A 21,412-nucleotide genomic window follows, 5' to 3' on the forward strand; every position below is an offset into this window, starting at 1 on the left:
AAATATGAATTGTGTCATTTTGGTGACTCCACATATTAGTTTGATGTGCCTATATCTGCATCTAAAACTTGGCACTGCATAAAGTAAAGATGAGTGGTAAAACTTATGCTAATCATTTAGAAATAGAGACTAAAAAAAAAAAAGAAAAGAAAAACAATAGAAAAGATCAACAAAACAAAGAGCTGGTTCTTTGAAAAGACAAACAAAATTGATAAACCTTTAGGCAGATTCATTAAGAAAAAAAAGAGAGAGGGCCAAAATAAGAAATGAAAAAGAAGTTACAAGTGATACCAGAGAAATACAAAGGATCATAAGAAACTACTACAAACAACTATATGCCAATAAAACGAACAATCTAGAAGAAACAGACAAATTCCTATATAGAAATATATAATCTCCTAGGACTGAACCAGGAAGAAACAGAAAATATGAACAGACAAATTACCAGTAATGAAATTGAATCAGTAATTAAAAACAAAAAACTCCCAGCAAACAAAAGTCTAGGACCAGATGGCTTCACAGGAGAATTCCACAAATATTTAGAGAAGCAGTAACACCTTTTCTTCTCAAAACTACTCCAAAAATTTTCAGAGGAAAGAACACTTCTGAACTCATTCCACAAGGTATCACCCTAATATCAAAACTAGACAAAAACATCAAAAAAAGAAAAAGAAAATTACAAACCAATACCACTGATGAATATAGATGTAAAAATTCTCAACAAAATATTATCAATCAGAACCTAACAATACATTAAAAGGATCATACACTCTGATCAAGTGAGATTTATCTCAGAAATGAAAGGATGATTCAATGTCTGCAAATCAATCAAGGTGATATACCATATTAACAAGCTGAAGAATAAAAGCCATATGATCACCTCTATAGATGCAGAAAAAATTTTTGACAAAATTCAAGCATTTATGATAAAAACGCCCCAAAAAGTAGGAATAGAGGGAATATCAGTTCAGTTGCTCAGTTGTGTCCAACTCTGTGACCCCATGGGCTGCAGCATGCCAGGCTTCTCTATCACCAATACCCGGAACTTGCTCTAACTCATGTCCATCGAGTTGGCAATATAACTCAACATAATGAAGACCATAAGCAACAAACCCATTGCTAACATCATACTCAATGGTGAAAAGCTGAATGTATTCCCTCTAAGATCAGGAACAAGATAAGGATGTGCTCCACATTTATTCAACATAGTACTGGAAGTCCCAGCCACAGCAATCAGACAAGAAAAAGGAATAAAAGGAATTCAAATTGAAAAAAAGAAAACAGTCACTGTTTGTAGATGATAAGACACTATACACAGAAAAATCCTTAAGATGCCACCAAAAAACTACTAGAGCTCATCAATGAATTTGGTAAAGCTGCAAGATACAAAATTAATATAAAGAAATCTGTTGCATTTCTATACAATAACAATAAATTATCAGGAAAAAAATTAAGGAAAGCAATTTACCATCACATCAAAAAGGATAAAATATCTGAGAATAAACCTACTTAAGGAGGTAAAAAACTTGTACCCAGAAAATAAGACACTGATGAAAGAAATTGAAGATAACACAAACAGATGGAGAGATACATCATATTCATGGATTAGAATCAGTATTGTTAAAATAATCATACTATCCAAGGCAATCTACAGATTCAATGCAATCTCTATCAAAATACCAATGGCACTTATCATAGAACTAGAATAATTTTAGAATTTGTATGGAAACACAAAAGACCTCAAATAGCCAAAATAATCTTGAGAAAGAACAGAGCTAGAGATATCACACTCATTGACTTCAGACTATACTACAAAACTACAGTAATCAAAACAGTATGGTACTGGAATAGGAATTAAGATGGTAGAGTAGAAGGATATGGAACTCAGCTCCTGCCCGAAATACATCAAAAATATATCTGCTGCTGCTGCTAAGTTGCTTCAGTCGCGTCCGACTCTGTGCAACCCCACAGACGGCAGCCCAAACATGTCTACATATGAAATAATTCTCACAGAATACCTACTGAACACCAGCTGTGCTGTGCTAAGTTGCTTCAGTTGTGTCTGACTCTTTGCAACCCTATGGACCGTAGCCCTCCAGGCTCCTCTGTCCTCGGGATTCTCCAGGCAAGAATACTGGAGTGGGTTGCCATGCCCTTCACCAGGGTATCTTCCTGATCCAGCGATTGAACCCAGCTCTCTTAAGTCTCCTGCATTGGCAGGCAGGTTCTTTACCACTAGTGACACCTGGGAAGCCCCACCGAACACTAGCAGAAGACCTCAAACACCTGAAGGGACAGGAAAGATCTCCATATAACTGGGTAAGATGATGGGGGGAGGAGGAGAAAAGGAAGCAGGATGCAACCTGCACCTCTGGGAGGGAACGGTAAAAGAGGACAGAGCCCCACACCCTGGGAAGCCCCCTCACCTTCAGGGAGATCAACTGGGACAGAAAGGGAGCTACACAGGCTCAGAGGAGAGCATAACAACTGGTTTGTGGCAGGCAGAACAGCGAGACCTACACAGACAATGCCACCAGCCTGCATACTCCAGCCTTAGACAAGCATCCTATGGTATGGGCAGGGGCTGGTGCTGAAACTTGGGGTTTAAAGGACAGATTTGGAAAAAGGACTGGTGTTGGCTGTGTGGAAGTAGCCTGACGTGGCTGGAACGTGGTACAGATACAACCAGGTTGTCTGCAGAAGCAGCCTGGGCCCACCATAGAAGCAACATGCCACAGTTAAGTGGCATGTGAAGGGAGGGGCAGGGCTGCCCTTGCAGCTTCTTTCTCCATGCCCCAGCTGCCACCTGGGTGGGCTCCAGCCTGGGTGAGTCCTCATAACCCAAACACTGCCTTCGCTGGCTCCCGTGCTCCAGCCACCACCGGGGCAGGCTACCCCAGCCACCACCTCAGTGGGTGCCCACGTACCCGCCACCAGGTGTGCAGAGGTGGGGCTGAAATGACAGGGGAGCCCTCGGGACCATATAACTTATAAAGCGGGGCTGAAACCTCTCCCTGGCTGTGTGAGCTGCAGAGGTACACCTCTGCTGCCAGCTTGGTAAATTCAGCACCTGCAGGACATTCAAGCAGACAATGGGTGCTCCTGTGGCTGGGATGGTCTGGCCTTAGGAGTTGTGGGTCTTGTGGGCACATGCTGTGGGGCTGGGCTGGGCTGGGCCAGGATCTGAGCTGCTTCCATAGCTCCCTCAGCGAGTCCATGTACATGATTACTGCAGTCCTGAGACCTGACTTCTTGGATCTGTGCTGGAGGCCTTGGGAAAAAAATACCTGAGAAACACCAGGGTTGACTGCTGGCATTCCCATGGTTGAGGTGGGGCCAAGGGCAGTGCCAACAGTGGACTTTTGATCCCCCACAATGGGTGACGTAATAGAGCATGCTCACCAGTGGACAGTTCTGGCAGAGCAAAACTCAGTGGCTCCTCTGCCAGTGGGAGTGCTCTGAACTCACCTACCTTGTACTGCAGCTCAGAAACACAACTCAGAAATGGATATGGGGGCTTCTACTCCAATAATTAGGGAGCAGTTGAACAGGTCAGTGACAAACACAGAGCAAAGAGGAGGCTCTGCTCAACATCCAGTGCAGGCTCTGAAGACAACACCAGTCACACCTCCTATCAAGGGGATAATGGCCAGCATACACTAAGGAAAGAGGTGGTAGGCACCCATACTAAAAACAGTCCTTGCACCAAAAATGTTAAACCCACACACTTACACAGCCTCCCACACAAAAACAGCCCTCTAAGACTACAACAGATAATGGTTTCTCCTAAACTCATACAGCAAGAGAAATACAGGTAAAACAAAGAAGCAGAGGGACCATTCCAGATTAAAAGATTAAGAGAATTCTTCTGAAAAAACAAAGAAACAGATTTCTTCAGTCTAATGGACACTGAGTTTAAAAAGAAGATAATGATAATTTTGAAGAAATTAAGGATTATTGATAGAAATGCAAGTTACAGTAAAAAACGAATTAGAAATTATAAAAAGAAATCGAGAAAAAAATAGGGAACTCATTTGCCAAGATGAAAGCTGAGCTAAAGGCAATGAGTAGCAGAATGAATAATGGAGAAGAACAAATATGTGATCTGGAAGATAAAATGATGTAAATCACCCAATCAGAACAGCAGACAGAAAGCCAAATGAAAAAAATGAAAGCAATATAATAAGAGTCTATGGGATAATACAGAGTGTGCCAATCTACACATAGCAGGGCTCCGAGAAGGAGAAGAAAGAGCAAAGAGGACTGAAAATGTATTTGAAGAAATTATGGTTGAAAATTTTCCAAACCTGAAGGAGACACATATCCAGGTTCAGGAAGCACAGAGGGTTCCAAACAAAATGAATCCAAACAGAACTACACCATGACATATTTCAATTAACACAGTAAAAGTTCAAGAGAGAATTCTAAAGGCATCAAGAGAAAAAGAGTTAAATTAAAAAGAACCCCCATGAGGCTGTGAACTGATTTCTCTACAGAAATGTTGCAGGCCAGATGAGAATGGCAAGGTATATTCAAAGCCCTGAAAGAGAAAAATCTGCAACCTAGGATACTCTACTCAGCAAAATTATCATTTAGAATAGAAAGAAAGATAAAGAATTTCTCAGACAAGCAAAAACTAAAAGAATATAGTAATACTAAATCTATAATAAAGGAAACATTGAAAGCTCTTCTCTAAATAGAAGGAAAATCTATTATCTCTAAATATCATGAAAATCACAATTAGAAAGTAAATCCTCTAAATATCAGGAAAATCATAATTAGAAAGTAAATCACTTAAATAAGCCAGTACGTAGATCTAAAAAAAAAAAAATCAAAAAATTTCTGTGAAAGAGATGATAACCACAATTAACAATAAAAGGATGAACATGAAGTTGTAAAAGAGGACATCAAAACCATAAAACATTGGGGATGAGAGTAAGAAAATATAGATTTTTTTTTCTAGAATCTGTTTGAGACTATATGATGACCAGTCTAAAGCAAGTAGATATGGGAAGTGGTTAACATACTTCAAAAACAGAGTGACCACAAATCAAAAACATAGAGTCACAAAAAGCAAAAACCAAAAAGAAGCACAATACTAAAGAAAATTGTCAAACCACAAAACGAAAAACAAAATGGAAGAAAGGGTCAAAGAAGAAATATAAAAGCAATGGGGAAACAAGGTTTAAAATGGCAATAAATACATATCTGTAAATAATTACCACAAATGTCAATAGGCTAAATGCTCCAATCAAAATACATAGAGTAGGAGACTGATTTAAAAATAAAAAAACAAAAAACCAAGAGACTACAATATGCTTCCCAGAAGAGACTTACATTAGGGCAAAGGAAACACACATTGAAAGTGAGGGAATGGACAAAGATATTTCATGTAAAAAGAAATGACAAGAAACACAGGTCACAACACTCATATCAGACAAAATAGACTTTAAAACAAAGGTTATAAACAAACAAGACACAGAAGCAATCTAAGTTAACACTGACAGATGAATGGATTAAGATCAGATGTGTGTATATATATGTGTGTGTTGTATACACACACAAAATGAAATATTATTCCTCCTGAAAAAAGAGTGCAAGAATGCCATTTGCAGCAACATGAATGAGCTAGAGATTATCATACTAAATGAAGTGAGTCAGAGAAAGACAAATATCATACAATATTATATGTGGAATATAAAAAAGTGATACAAATGAATTTATTTATAAAACAGAAACAGACTCACAGACATAGAAAACAAACGTATAGTTACCAAAGGAAAAGGTTTGGCAGGGAAGGATAAATTAGGAATTTGGGAGTAACATACATGCACTACTATATATAAAATAGATAAACAACAAGGACCTACTGTATAGCACAAGAACCTATATTCAATATTTGGTAATAACATATATAGGGAAAAAATCTGAAAAAGAATACATATATTCATATATATGTGTGCGCGTGTATATATATAAAACCGAATCACTTTGCTGTACACTTGAAACTAACACATTGTAAATCAACTATACATCAATTAAAAATAAATATAAGCAAAAACAAAGGTTACAAAGAAAGATAAAGAAAGATACTACATAACGATAAAACGATCAATACAAGGAGAGGATGTTACACTTCTCAACATACATGTACCCAATATAGGAGCACCCAGATACATGAAACAAACACTAACAGACATAAAAGGAAAAACTGACTGGAATACAAGAACAGTAAAAGACTTTAACACTGGTCACATCAATGGACAGATCTTTGAGACAGAAATATCAATAAGGCAAGAGATACTAAATGATAAAACGTAACAGTTAGACTTGATATTTTCAAGACGTTACATGCAAAAAAGGGAAAATATACATTCTTTTCAAGTGCATATGGAACATTCTCTAGGACTGACCACATGCTAGGGCACAAAATAAACCTCAACAAATTTAAGAGTATGGAAATCATTTCAAGCATCTTTTCTGCCCACAGTGACACAGAAATCAACCACAGAAAAAGAAATAAGAAAAAACCAATTACATGGAGAATAAACAACATGCTGCTAAAAAACCAGTAGGTCAACAATGAGATCAAAAGGAAATTTAAAACGTTGAGGCAAATGACAATGAAAACACAACCATAATAAATCTATGAGATGCAGCAAAAAACAATTCTTAGAGGGAAGTTCATAGTGATAAAGGGCTTTTTAAAGAAACAAGACAAATCTCAAATAAACAACCTAACTCACCATCTAAAAGAATTAGAAAAAGAACAACAAACAAAACCTAAAGCCAGCAGGAGGAAGGAGCTAATAAAGGTCAGAGAGAAAATAAATTTTTTTTTAAAAAGTAGGAAAAAAATCAATGAAACCAATAGCTGGTTCTTTGAAAGGGTAAACAAAATTAACAAACCTCTGGCCATGCTCACCAAGAAGACAGAAGACATAAACAAAATAAGAAATGAAAGAGAAGAAATCACAATCAGTACTTCAGAAGTATGAGCAATTATATGTCAACAAAGTCTACAACCTAGAAGAAACGAACAACTTTCTAGAAGCATACAGCCCAACAAAGCAGAATCAAAAAGAAACAGAATAGACTGATCACTAGAAGGGAAACAGCACTTGTAATCTATAACACCACCACCACCCTACAAACAAAAGTCCAGGATCAGATGGCTTCACAGGTGAATTCTACCAAACATACAAAGAAAAACTTATACCAATCCTTCTCAAACTCTTCCAAAAGACTGAAGAGGAAGGAAAACTCCCAAAGACATTCTATGAAGCCACCATCAACCCAATACCAAAACCAAAGACAATACCAAAAAAGAAAGTTATGGGTAAATATTTTTGATGAATATTAGATGCAAAAATTCTCAAGAGAATATTAGCAAACAAAAACCAACAACACATAAAAAACATCATGCACCATGGTCAAGTTGGATTCACCCCAGGGTCACAGGATAGTTCAGCACATGCAAATCAATCAAAGTGACACACACATCAACAGAGGGCAAAAACCACAAGATCAGCATAACAGATGCAAAAAAAACATTTTATAAAATTCAACATCCACTCATGATTCAAACCCTTACAAAAGTGGGTATAGAGGGAACATATCTCCACATAATGAAAGCTGTTAATATTTATGACACACTCAGAGCTAATATAATACTCAACAGTGAAAAGCTGAAAGTCTTCCCATGAAAATCTGAAACAAGGCAAGGATAACCACTCTTACTGCTACTGCTGCTGCTGCTAAGTCACTTCAGTCGTGTCCGACTCTGTGCAACCCCATAGATGGCAGCCCACCAGGCTCCCCCGTCCCTGGGATTCTCCAGGCAAGAACACTGGAGTGGGTTGCCATTTCCTTCTCCAATGCATGAAAGTGAAAAGTGAAAGGGAAGTTGCTCAGTCATGTCCGACTCCTAGCGACCCCATGGACTGCAGCCTACCAGGCTCCTCTGTCCATGGGATTTTCCAGGCAAGATTACTGGAGTGGGTTGCCATTGCCTTCTCTTACTACTTCTATTCAATATAGTATTGGAAATCCAGCTGCAGAAATCAGATAAGAAAAAGTAATAAAAGGTATTCAAATACAGAAGGAAGAGATAAAATTGTTATCATCTGCAGATGACATGATAGTATATACTGAAAATCCAAAAAACTCCACACAAAAACTATGAGAACTGATAAACAAATTTGGCAAGGTAGCAGGATACAAAACTAACCTATGGAAATTGTTTACACTTCTTTACACTAACAATGAAATATCAGAAAAAGAGTGTAAACAAAAATTTCTTTTAAAATCATATTAAAAAATCAATACTTAGGAATAAACCTCACCAAGAATGTGAAAGACTTATATGCTGAAAAATAAAAAACATTAGTAAGGGAAATTGAAGATGATTCAAAGAAGTGGAAAGATAGACCAAGCTCTTGGATTGGAAGAATACCATTAAAATGGCCACTCTACTACCTAAAGCAATCTATAGATGTGATACTGATCAAATTACTCATGACATTCCTCACAGAACTAGAACAAAAAATCCTAAAATTTATATGGAACCATGAAAGACTCAGAATTACCAAAGCAATTCTGAGTAAAAAGAACAGAGCTGGAGGCATAACCTTCCCAGGCTTTGAATAATACTATAAAGCTACAGTAATCAAAACAGCATGGTATTGGCACAATAGCATATGGATCAACAGAACAGAATAGAGAGCCCAGAAATAAAGCCACACACCCATGGTCAATTAATCTTTGACAAAGGAGGCAAGGATATACAATGGAGGAAAGATAGTCTCTTCAGCGAGTGCTGCTGGGAAAGTTGGACAGCTACACACAAATCAATGAAGTTAGAACACACCCTCTTACCATACACAAAAATAAACTCAAAATAGCTTAAAGACTGAAATATAAGAGATGACAGCATTAAACTCCTAGAAGAGAACACAGGCAAAACTACACTGATGTCTTCTTATGTCAGTCTCCAAAGCGACAGAAACAAAAGCAGAATTACACAAATGAATGAAATAACGCCTTCTGTAGCAACATAGCTATACCTAGAGATGATTACACTAAGCAAAGTAATTCAGAAAGAGAAAGATAAATACCATATGATATCACTTGTATGTGGAATCTAAAATACAACACAAATGAACATATCTACAGAAACAGACTATCTATGTCTGCTAGATAGACACAGATAACAGATTTATGGTTGAAGGGGAGGGGACACGGGGGAGGAAAGACTGGGAGTTTGAGACAGGCAGATACAAACTATCATGTATATGGGATGGATAAACAACAAGGTCCCATTGCACAGGCCAAGGGACTATATTCAATACCCTATGATAAACCATAATGGAAGAGAGTATGAAAAAGAATATATATATATATATATGTATAACTGAATCACTGTGCTATACATCAGAAATTAAACATGTAAATCAATTATACTTGAATAAAATTTAAAAAAAAAACAGTATGATACTGGCACAAAAATAGACATACAGATCAACAGAACAGAGAGCCCAGAAATAAACCCACACACTTATGGTCAATTAATCTTCAATAAAGGAATCAAGAATATACAATGGAAAAAAAGACAGTCACTTCAGTAAGTGGTACTGGGAAAACTGGACAGTAACATGTAAAAATTTGTCTCAAACCATGTACAAAAAATAAACTCAAAATGGATTAAGGACCTAAATGTAGTACCGGAAACCATAAAACTCCCAGAAGAAAACATAAGCAGAACACTCTTTGACATAAATTGTAGCAATATTTTTTTTTGATCTGTCTCCTAAAGCAAAGTAAATAAAAATAAAAATAAAAAAACAAATGGGACCTAATTAAACTTAAAAGCTTTTTCACACAGTGAAAGGAACTATCAACAAAATGAAAAGACAACCTTTGGATGGGAGAAAATATTTGTAAGACATGACTGACAAGGAGTTAATATCGAAAATATATTAACAGCTTATACAACTCAATATCAAACAACCAACCAGATTAAAAAAATGTGCAGAAGATCTGAATAGATATTTTTCCAAAGACACATGAAAAGATGTTTAACATCATTAATCATCAGAGAAATTAAAATCAAAACAAGACATCACCTCACATGTGTCAGAATGTCTGTCATCAGAAAGAACACAAATAACAATGGTGAAGATGTAGAGAAAAGAGAACCCTTGTACCTGCTGGTAGGACTGTAAATTGGTGCAGCCACTGTGGAAAACAGTATGGCTCAAAAAGCGAAAAACAGAACTACCATGTGATCCAGCAATTCTACTCTGGGCATATATGGAGGAAAAAATGAAAACACTAATTTGAAAAGATACATGCACATCAGTGTTCATAGCAGCCCTGTTTATAACAGCCAAGATATGGAAACAAACTAAGTGTCCACGAACAGATGAAGGGATAAAGAATATGTAGTATATAAAGGAATACTACTCAGCCACAAAAGGTATGAAATTTTGCCATTTGCAACAACCATGCCCTCCAGGATATATTGTACAGCATAGGAAATACAGCCAATATTTTATAACTATAAATGGAATATAACCTTTAAAAACTGTGAATCACTATTGTACATCTGAAACTTATATAATATGGCACATCAACTATACCTCAATAAAAAAAAACTTGTGCTAATCATTTAAATTTTTTGTCTTAACTTAAAACATTAAATAGTAAAATTTAAAATACTATAGCAAATTAAGAGAACACAATAGAAAGGAAAAGCTATGTATTTCAGTGCCTTTAAGGGCACTTTCTTTCCCGCTTTTCACTGGCCCCTGCTGGCCCCATGGCCAGCTCTGCACCTCCTCCACCTTCCTTTCCTGTCCTACTTTGGCTCCTGTAGCCTCACTTAATATCCTGCTGTGCTCTGAAAACTAACCTGTGCTCCTCACGTCCTCATGCCTTTACCAATGCCTCCTCTACCAGGAACACCACTTTTCTCTCTGCTATACTTTTGTGAACTCCTGCTCATCCTTCAAGGGGCTGCCCTGGCAGACCTCGACCTGAGGGGCTCGGACAAGGCCCAGGGCTGGGAGGGACTTACTCGAGGAACCTGGTGATGTACTCGCGGCTGCAGCGGGACCAGGTAAGAGGCGCAGCGTCGTACAGGAGCTGTGGAGACATGATGAAAGGCCGTTTCCCAACGGGCTCACAGTCATTGCCGCTTCCGTCATGCTGAATGCCAAAACTGTGTGAGAGCACAGGCCCCAGGGGCGGGTGAGCTGGTGGGAAGCCCGCCAGCCCACTCCCTCCCTCAGGGGTCTGCGAGGTGCCAGGTCCTGGCTCTGCCACCAAACCACCATGTAGCTGGGGGAAAGTCACACCCCACCTCTGAGCCTCCGTTTCCTTAAGGTAAAATGTGGGTGTGACAACCAGTATCCCCCGGGGCCCTCCAGCAGCTGATCCTGAACTGAATACCAGGGACCACAGGGCAGCCCAGCACCTGCGCTGAGCTGGCCAACAACGGCAGGCCAGGTGGCATCCAAGGGGCCCACGGTGGCCCCCGCAGCCTCACTGGCACTGAGAACAGTCTGACAGAGTTCCTCCCCACCCCAGGTCCTCTTCTCAAGGCTGTGCAGTGGAGTTAGGGAGTCTGAGCTGCCACGCCACAGGAAAGGTCTCAGGAGACCATCCTTGGAAAGACACGAAAACAATTATGTTTGCTGAGCACTTCCTATGTGCCAGGCATCACACTAAGCTCTTTTCAGAAACACTGTCTCATTCAGTCCTCAGTGATGAGCCAACCCCTCTGACCAACAGTGCTCTCTGTGAGCCTGCCCTCATGGGCTCCCAGACCATCTAAGATGCTGCCATACTCACAGCTAAACAGTCCAGGCACAGATGGCTGAGGGCAGGAGCCATGCTTAGGCATGACAGCCTTACACAGAGGTGTCCAATAGAGGGAGCCTTTCACATCCCTGAATCCAACCCCCTCAACCAACAAGGAGCACAGAGGCCCAGAGAGGGCAGGGAACTTGCCTAGGGTCACAGAGTCATTAGGAATGAGCGGGGAGGTGGCAGGGACCAAGAGTCAAAAATGCAAGCACTGAGGGCAACAAGGAGGGACAAAGACCTATGGTGACTTTCTGGCCCACCTCAACCCCACTTCAGTTAAGACTTAGTCCTCTCCTGTCTAACAGGGAAGCAGCCTGGCTGCAGGGTGGCAACAGGGCAAGGATAGAATATGGCTAGGCTGGGCTCATTCCTCAAGACAGGGCTCCCTTCCCTGGGATTGCATGGGCCATCAGCCTGGCTGTCTGCTGCCTCCAGGTTGGGAAGTAAGGTTGGGTTCTTAGTGTGGCAGTGGGGGTGGCAGGGTACCTGTGCCCGAGCTCATGGGCCACGGTGAAGGCCAAGGGCAGGCCTGTGTCCTCGTTGATGTTGCAGCTGCGGTGCGGCTGGCACATGCCCGCCACGTGGGACAGGCCCAGGGTCTCGCAGGGCTGATTCATGGCCGCACACAGGTCCTTCCTGCACATGCAGAGAGAAGGGGGCCCTCAGACTGACCTGGCCTGGAGCCAGGCCCTCCCAAGCTGAGGGGGCCAGAGAAGGACCCCTACTGATCCTGAGGGAGGGTGGGAGCAAGAAGGATGCTTCTCCCATCGCTCTCAGACCAGGCCAGGAGCCTTTGGGAAGCAGGGACCCTTATTCACACAGGACACCTATCTGGGCCTGGGGAGCAGACCCATGCACAGACAATTTGGGTTACTACCCCAGTGAGAAGCTGCTGGAGCTCAGTAAAGGGAGATATATAATAACTCCACCTCAAGTTCAAAAATACTGCCTCTGAACTGATTAGTTGTTGTCAGAAGTTGGGGTCACGTTGGAGTGGGGAAGTACGGGAGTAAGATTTTCTGGTTATAAAAGAGCAGCACAAGAGACCCTTCTAATGGAACCATTCTATATCTAGACTGGGAAATGGATACAGAACTTACACATGTGATAAAATTGCAGAGGACTAAATACACACACAAATAAGTGTATGTAAAACTAGTGAAACCTGAGTATGGTCTGTGGATATCAGTGTCAGTTTTCTGGTTGGGATATAACTACAGTTATGCCAGATGTTGGGGGTTTTCTTGGTGGCTCAGATGGTAAAGAATCTGCCTGTAATGCAGGAGTGAAAGTGTTGGTCACTCAGTCATGTCCAACTCTTTGCGACCCCATGGACTGTAGCCTGCTGGGCTCCTCTGTCCGTGGAATTCTCCAGGCAAGAATACTGGAGTGGGTTGCCATTTCCTTCTCCAGGGGATCGTCCCAACCCAGGGATCGAACCTGGGTCTCCCGCACTGCAGGCAGATTCTTTACCACCTAAGCCACCAGGGGAGAGCCAGGTTCAACCCCTGAGTCAGGAAGGCCCCCTGGAAAAGAGAATGGCTATCCATTCCAGTATTCTTGCCTGGAGAATTCCACGGACAGAGGAGCCTGACAGGCTACAGTCCATGGAGTCACAAAGAGTTGGACACGATTGAGGGACTAACACTTTCACTTTCACACCAGATGTTACCACTGTGGGAAACTGAATGAAGAGTAGACAGTACCTCCCTGTATTATTTCTGACAACTGCACGAGAATTCACAATGAACAGCTCACAATGAATATTTACAATAAAAAGCTCTCCCCAAGTGCTATTGAAATCCTGTCTTGGATCAAAGGTGTGGAAACCCTCCTCCAGATGAGGCTCCTGAGAGCAGGGCTGTGTCTGCCCCCCTCCTGGGGCTTCTCCCCAAGGGTCAGGTGGCACTTCCCTCCCACACAGGCTCTCCCAGCTGCACCCCGGGCCCCTCCCCTCATAGTTGCTGGTACCTGGTGAGCAGAATGGCTGTGTCGTGGTGCAGCGGGTGGGCATCCCCCTTCATGTTGATGCTTTTCTGCCACTTGCAGAAGCTCCTCAGGGTGTTGTCTGCGTGGTGAGTGATCTTCAGGTCCTCCTGCAGGCAGAGAGCACAGCCACTGAAGCCTCCCCCAGAGCTCTGAAGGGCCGGGCCAAATTCTCCTCCACAGGAAGGTGGGAGACAGAGGCCCAGAGGTGGCAGCAGGCAGACCTGTGGGCCACAGGCCAGTCTCTAGTCTGACCACCCCTCCCATAGGCACCTGCCAGAGGGGACCTAAGAGAGGGTCAGCCAGGGGTGGGGGTGACAGATGACACTGCGTGGGCCAAGGAGGCCCTGGCTGTGCCCTTCCACACAAGGCGGCTTGGGTGAGTGGCAGGAGGGCTCTGGCAGGCGATGCCCATCCCAGGGTGCAGTGTGAGGTCATGTGACTTCTCACCTCCTCATCTTCCAGCAGGATCAGGCGCACGATGGTGATGTGGATGGGGTTCCCGATGCTGGGGTCATGAAACAGACCGGCCACCTACCCAAGAAATAAGGGTCAGGCTGTCACCTCGGATATACGACACAGGCAGCCTCTGCTCACCTCCAATCCACCGGGAGGGATGCACACCCATGTTCATATACAGGGGAGCTCAAACAGTGCACACATCCTGTACATAAAGTACTCACACCTGAACACACACTTCCCCAGCCCAGCATTGGCAGAACCTGGAGGGGACGAGAGGGCCTCCTAGGCTCTGGGGTCCTGAGCACCTGCTTGGGATCCTATTCCCCAGCTTGCACCTCCAAATGCTGGCTTGTTGGCCCATCTCAGGGCCCTCCTCTGTCCTGGGCTAGGATGGCCCTACTGTCCCCTCTTGCCCTGGGGAGGCTGGGATCAGCATCCCAGGAGTGGGCCCTCTCATGACCAGGAACAGGGTACAGCCTGGGGGAGGGATGGAGGCAGGCAAGGCCCATCCTCCCTGGGGCTGACAGCCATAGGGCCAAGAGGGCAGGTGTGCACGCCTCTCAGAGGCAACCAGAGCTAACCCCACTCAGCCCCAAGACAGAAGGCCATCCCCAAAGATGGACAGTGTGCCAAGGTGCAGGGAAATGGCAGGTAAAGCTGTCTGTTCTTTTAAAGTTCCCTCAGGACAAGGAAGAAGCCAGCCCATGAGCGGAGACAGGGGTCAAGTTCCCAGTAGGCAGAGATGTCAGGACACATCAGTTTTGAGTTGGCTTCTAGCAATTCCATCAAGAAAAATATATTCAAATAGGAATGGAGAAAACATGTACTGTTAAAAGGGCACAAAAGCCCCCTGATAAGGGGATGAATCATACTTTCAGAGCTCAAGGTCAGGAATGGTGAAGACAGTGATGTAATAACGTGCCTCCCTCATCTCCATGCACATGCTGGGACCTGGGGGCCCCTCTGCACTGCTGCACTGCCTTCCTCCCCCACGTCAACCAATTCTGCCTCCGAAATTTTGCCCTCTAGCCCACCTGCAGCCCTGCAGCCCAGCCATTTGTCTCTGAATGCAAACCCAACCATATTATGTCTCTGCTTAAAACCAGTGTGTCTTCATGTCCACAGATAAAGACAAATGTCCTAAGTCTGGTACACAGGCCTGTGTGGTCTGGTCCCTGTCCACCTCTATGGCCTCACTCTTCCCCTCAAACCCCCTCACTCCCTGGCTCTAACCACTTTGTCTGGCTTTCTCTCAAAATCCCATGATCCTTTCTATACAGGGCCTTTGCATATGCTGTGCCCTCAGCCTAGAACACCTTCCCAAGTTATCTTTTACCCTTTCTCCAGCTCTTGCCCCTCCATCACGTCTTCTGAGAGCTTTTATTCTACCACCATGAACTTGTCTTCTCTAGGACCCCCTCCATCACACTTTCACATTTATCAGTTTCATTAACATCTCTCTCCCCTTCCAGACCATAAGCTCCATGGGCTCCCTCTAATCCATCCAGGTTCCTAGCACATTATGGACTCAAGAAACAGTTGCTGAATGAATGAATGAAGCACAAGCGCTTGTTAAGTTTTTCCAATGCATTACCTCATTAAAAAAAAAAAAAAAGTAAAAATGCAAAGAGTCCCCTGGAGAAAATCAAATTAAAAGAAAAAAGTTTTCTTAGACAACATGCAAGTGAGCTTGGCAGCAGCCCCCAACAAAGAGGCTCCAAAGGATAAGAAGCCCCTAAGGGTCTGCTAAGACCTATCCCAACAACTAGCCCACCGTATGTCCTGAGTTAGGGCTGGGACAGCTTCCTGCCACCACAAAGTGCCCCCACTCAGTGTCTGTAACACTTTCCACCATCCCCCAAGAAGTACGGAAGTGAAACATGCTGGGAGGTACTGGAGGGAGGCGTCATTACTTGTTGACTAAATCAACTAGTCAGTGTCTGTTTACGGCCTGAGGTCAGGGTGGTTATCTCAACTAGATAAACTATACCCAGGAAAGACAAGCCCTATTCTGGTGCAGGCCCAGAGAGCAAGCTGGGGTAGGCAGTGTTCATGAAAGTAAGATCTGGGGGTTACCAGTGACTACAAGCTCCCAACGAGCTAACAGTATGACAAGAGCCACTCAGAAAGGGCCCTTGACCTCAGAGGACATGAACAGAATTGGTGTGCAAAAATGGGAGGACCTCTCTTGTTATGCTCAGAGTAGACCTACCTGAACTCCTGGACTCAGACCTGGGTCTGGCATACTGACAAACTGGTAACCTGTAGGATGCCCTGGTAAAGAGGGGGAGGCTGTCCTGAAGGTGGCTGTGGGGCTGAAGAGCAGATCTTCAGTAGCCACAATAACAGCAGCTAACACTGACCGAGCCTAACATACATATTCTTCATGCTGGGAGCTTCACGTGCCTTAGCTCACTTAATCTTCACACATCTCAGGCAGGCGTAAGTATTACCATCTTACAGATGGAGCAACTGAGGCTCCAAGAGAGGCTGAATATGGGATCAGAAACCCAGATCTGACTGCATCAAAGTTTCTGCTCTTACTTCTTAAGTTTGGGAAGTGCTGCCTACCTCCTTTCTGACGGGTGGACTCTAAATATGTACAGCTTTGGAGGCTCTGAGGAGTACTGCAGTAAAGTCCACTATTTTTTTTTTTAACTGTGTATTGCCAAACTTTCAAAAGCGCCATCTTTCTTCACTGAATATTTATTGGCATCTCTTGGAACAAGTACTCCCCAGAATATTCTTTGAGAAATGCTATAAGGCAGAGCTTCCCAAGCCTGGGCTCTTATTCTGATGCATCCATCACCATGTCCTTGGTACAGAGCTGACACTCAGCACTCATGTCAGCCTTACATGAACAAACATCTGCTCCAGAGGGAAAAGGGGGTAAGTTCTCCTCACTCCCACCACCCTGTTCCTTCATCCTTCTAGCACACTCTGGCCACCACAGCTACCCAGCTGTCCCTCTCTGGGGCAGGCTAAGAGGCAGAGAGGACTGAGTGGGACTTTGCAAGCAGATAAACCTGAGCTCTGGTCCCAGCTCTGCCACTCACTAGCTCTGTGACCTTGAGAAGTTCCTTGGACTCCCTGATCCTTTGTTCCTCCAGCTACAAAACGGGGCTGAGGCTTAGATGAGGCAGTGAGTGTGGAACACTGGCCAAGTAGCAGGTGTTCAGAAGGCTCAGCCATAACACCCAGTCCAGCCCTCCTTGGAGGCTGGCTGCCTGCCACCCATGCCCCTATCATTTCCTGGAGTCTCCCTGTTGGGTATCTAGCACTGTTAGCCTCATAGGTGCCTCTGCTCTGTCCAGACCAATGCTGGACTAGGCAGCTCATGAAAATTATGACACTGTCCAGAGCACGTGACTGTGAAAGCCAGAGCTTCCCTCCTCCAGGGTGGGGCACACAAGGTAAAGGCGTGTGTCCTGTGGGCCTAGACAGGGAGGCGGGAAGAGGTCCTGCTCTGGGGCCAAATTCTTGACCCCTGGCACACAGGGGATGTCACGGGGGAGCCTGGAGGGCTCGATACCTTCCCACATGGAACATTCAGTAAAAGTGAGGCTGATGAACCCAGCCTTGGTGGCTCCAGCCAAGTTCCTAGGCCTCTTTCAGGCTGAGCCTGCGAGGGGAGGATCTCGTGGCATGGAAACCTGGTCTTGCCTCCCCACCCCAGCCCAGGAGCAGGGCCCTACTGTCCAGCAACAATCCCTCTTGAACCCTGGCGGTTAGTGGCTTGTCTCCCTGGGAAGACAAGGCTAAATGGAGGCTTGGCTGGGCCTTAGAGACCTCAGGTGCCAGGCAGAAGGCCATGGCCTTTATTCCATAAGGAGGGAGCCAACATGGGTGGCCAAGTCAGGCAGGAACTGGCCCAGAGCTGAGCTTGCCAATGCAGACTCAAGCAGTGGGGGCATGATGGCCACAGAGCCCCTTCCTTTCTCTGACCCTTGGCTTCATGGCTATAAAAGGAGTGGCCAAACCTTAGATGACTCAGAGCACACACTTCCTTTAGTGTTTTGGGGGTGAAAGGCTGATATGCGGGAGGTCGCAGCACATAACGCTGGCCATCAGCTGAAGACCTACCCGATCTGCTCTCAGTTACCCAGCCCAGAGAGAAAACAGTGTTGTTCAGTAGGTAGCCTGCTAAGAATGCCACGGGCAGAGATCTCTTCCCCCAGGGGTTGCAGGAAGCAGCTTGGCTGCCTAAGGTCTCCCACCTACACACCTGGGGTAGCATCTGGGAGGGACTGGCTGGCGCTAAAGGAGTGGGAATCACCAGCTTCAACCTGCCACAGTGCCCCAGGTAGGACTTGGGAGATTGGGGCTCCTGTCCGGCTCTGTCCTGCCTAGCCTTGTGACCTGGGCAAGTCACTGACCCTCACGGGGTCTAGTTTTTTCAACTGTCCTATGGGGTCAAGAGCAGTATGCCAACGCTATTGTACCACCCAAGTACTACTGTCATCCCCAGTTCACAGCTGAGAAAGCTGAGTCTAAGATAGGTAATGTGGCTTGCCCAAGGTCACCAGCTAGTAGACCACAGGACAGTACAGGTCCTTCTAACTCTAATGCCTGCCGATGGCTCAGGCAGGGGCTGGTCTGATTGGGCATTTCCACGTCCCCAGTGACTAGCCTAGGTCCCAGCACAGAGGAGGGAGGTGCTTGTTTAGAGTGGTGTGAATGGGCCAACCAGTCTACAAGCTCCTCCAGGCAGGCACAAAGTCGAGGTTGCTTCATCCGCTCCTCCCCCAACTCTGGTCCTAGCAGTGGGCAGAGGCTGCTGAGCCAGTGGAGTGCCTCCAGTGGTGTCTCACATCTGCCTAGGTTCTCTCCCAGTGACTCAGGAGCTGGACGTCTGTACCCGGCATGGAGCCTAGGGTATACCCTTTGAGGCTCACCAACACCACCTCCTGGCAGCCCTTACCACCCTCCACCACACGCAGCCTGCGGCAGCCTCACCATGTTCATGATGGTCAGCACGTAGCTCTCGACATTCGGCTGCCCGTGGTACTCCACCATTTTGGCGTCGGCTACCACCAGGGTCTCCACCCACTTCTCTTTGCTGACTGAGCGCCGGTATCGACGTCTCAGCCGCTGCCGCCGCCACTGCTGCCGCTGTTCCCAATGCTCCCTCCAGGGCTCCAGCTCTGGAAACTCTGTGGGCCCAGAAGGGGTAGGGGCTAGCTGCCAGGAGGCTGGCCCAGGACACACGTCTCAAGGACCTCTCCCCAGTGAGCTCTCTCTGGGGCAGCGGAAACAGTGCTGGGATCAGAGACAAGGGGCCTGCACTCCCAGTGTGACTCTGCCCCAGACTTGTGCTGTGTGGCCCTGACCTATCATTTCCCTTGTCTGACCCTGGGGCTGCCTGACAATAAGTAGGTAAGCCTAGAAGCCTCAGAGGATGATTTTGATGGGGCTATGAACACAGTGAAGCACAGAGCCTGTGAGGCGAGGCACTCCTGGGCCCATATCTCCCTATGCTGATCCATCCCCGCTGGCCGGTAAGTACCTCCCAGCACACACAGACCCCTCAACCTAACCCCCAGCCTGGGGAGGCTGGCCAAGACCCCAACCAGCTGACCCCCCTGGAGACCTGCCCCACTGCCCCAGGCTGCCCCCCAGGTCAGAAGAGGAAGCACATCTATGAAGCTGGGGAAACTGAGGCCAAGAAGCAAGCCTCTGTGAATATCTGTCCCAGGAAATAGAGTCCCTAGCCGTGGGCAGCTCGTGAAGCTGGAGCATTCCACAGACCCCAGCAGTCTTTAGCAGGCAGCTCCTCACCTGGACTGGCCCAGCACTGACTGGCCACTCTGCAGAAGAGGTGCTGGGTGCCACACTCTAAGTCCCCAATAACAGAGGTCAGTTTTTCTGGCGTGAGACCAGAGTGAGGAGGGGAGGGAGGTTCCCGCCTAGTTGTCCTGCTGAGGTTGCATATGGCCCAGCCTTGCCTGGACACTCGAGGAAGAATGGCTGCCACAGCTAGAGGTGTCACAGGCAGGGAGCAGGAGGGGACACGGAGAGACTGAGCCCTGAGCTGGTGGTGAGAGGAGTCAGTCCAGGGGATGAGTTGGGGCAGGCCTGACAGGCAGAGGCCTCAGGCCCATCGCACATTTAGAGGGCACAGGCTATGATGATGTGGCTGTTGGTTTGTCTGTGTCCCTTCAGTCCCAGAAAACCTGGGCATGGGGGTGTTAACAGAGGTTTCTAGAAAGGCCCCTCCATGGTCCCAGACTCATCCCCTACCCCAGAGCTGTTAGCAGAGAAACATACCTTTCACCCCACAGGTGCCTGGAGCCCTGGAGTCCCCCGGCTCTGCCCACTTCTCTGGGGCTTGGCGCTTGTATACCACGTGGGGCTGGGCGTGGCCAGGCCGGGTGGGGACACCATCCAGGGGCTCAATGAAGTAGTCCTCGTTGGAGAGCTGGAACACACCTTTCTGGGAAAGAAGCACCAGGGTCACATGGGGAGGACTGGCACTCGGCTGCCCTCCCCCCACCTCCAGAGGCCTGTTGTGCCCAGCTGAGCCCATCAAGCCAACTGACCCCAGACACACTGTGCTTTCCTCCCTCTAGCCCTTTGCTCACTTTGTACCCTCTGGCTGGAACGTCCCTCCCTACCGCCTTACCCAGCCAAAGGCTTCTAAGCTGAGCTCAGAAGCCATCAGCCCAGGAGGCTGCTCCATACACCCACCCCACCCCTGAGCCCCTAAGAAGCACAAAATAGGTCTGCATTTCCCACATTACAAAGATAAGCAAGAATTACAATTAAAAGCTTAACACCAAGGGGAAAAAAAGCTTTGGGTTAGTAATGTACAGCATGGTGACTATAGTTAATAACAGTGTTTTGTGTTTTTGAAAGTTGCTAAGAAAGATTAAAAGTTTTCATCACAAGAAAAACTATATGTACGTAAATTTGTAACTAGACTTACTGTGATCATTTTACAATATATTAATAAATAGGTGTCAAATTGTCTGAAACTAATATTTTGATAATATCTCAATAAAAAGAAATTTGATTACCAAAAGAAAAGGAAAGAAAGAAAGAAATGGGTTTCCTTCCAAATCTAACAAGATGGCCATGGAGATACCCACTGCCACCA

General features: G+C 45.4%; 1 protein-coding gene across 1 annotated transcript in view; it reads right to left on the reverse strand.

Moving 5' to 3' along the window:
- Positions 1-21,412, reverse strand: part of ADAMTS7 (ADAM metallopeptidase with thrombospondin type 1 motif 7) — a 56,177-nt gene that overhangs the window by 23,643 nt on the left and 11,122 nt on the right. Inside the window, exons 3-8 of the mRNA XM_081549590.1 lie at positions 20,584-20,749; positions 19,273-19,469; positions 14,305-14,388; positions 13,840-13,964; positions 12,355-12,504; positions 11,078-11,221 (exon numbers count right to left, since the gene is read on the reverse strand). Of these exons, the coding sequence (XP_081405716.1) occupies positions 11,078-11,221; positions 12,355-12,504; positions 13,840-13,964; positions 14,305-14,388; positions 19,273-19,469; positions 20,584-20,749 (866 nt within the window). The remainder of the gene's footprint in view (positions 1-11,077; positions 11,222-12,354; positions 12,505-13,839; positions 13,965-14,304; positions 14,389-19,272; positions 19,470-20,583; positions 20,750-21,412) is intronic.

The sequence above is a fragment of the Giraffa tippelskirchi genome, chromosome 12 (assembly GCF_054371585.1).
Source record: "Giraffa tippelskirchi isolate mGirTip1 chromosome 12, T2T-mGirTip1v1.2.pri, whole genome shotgun sequence".
Classification (NCBI taxonomy): Eukaryota; Metazoa; Chordata; class Mammalia; order Artiodactyla; family Giraffidae; genus Giraffa; species Giraffa tippelskirchi.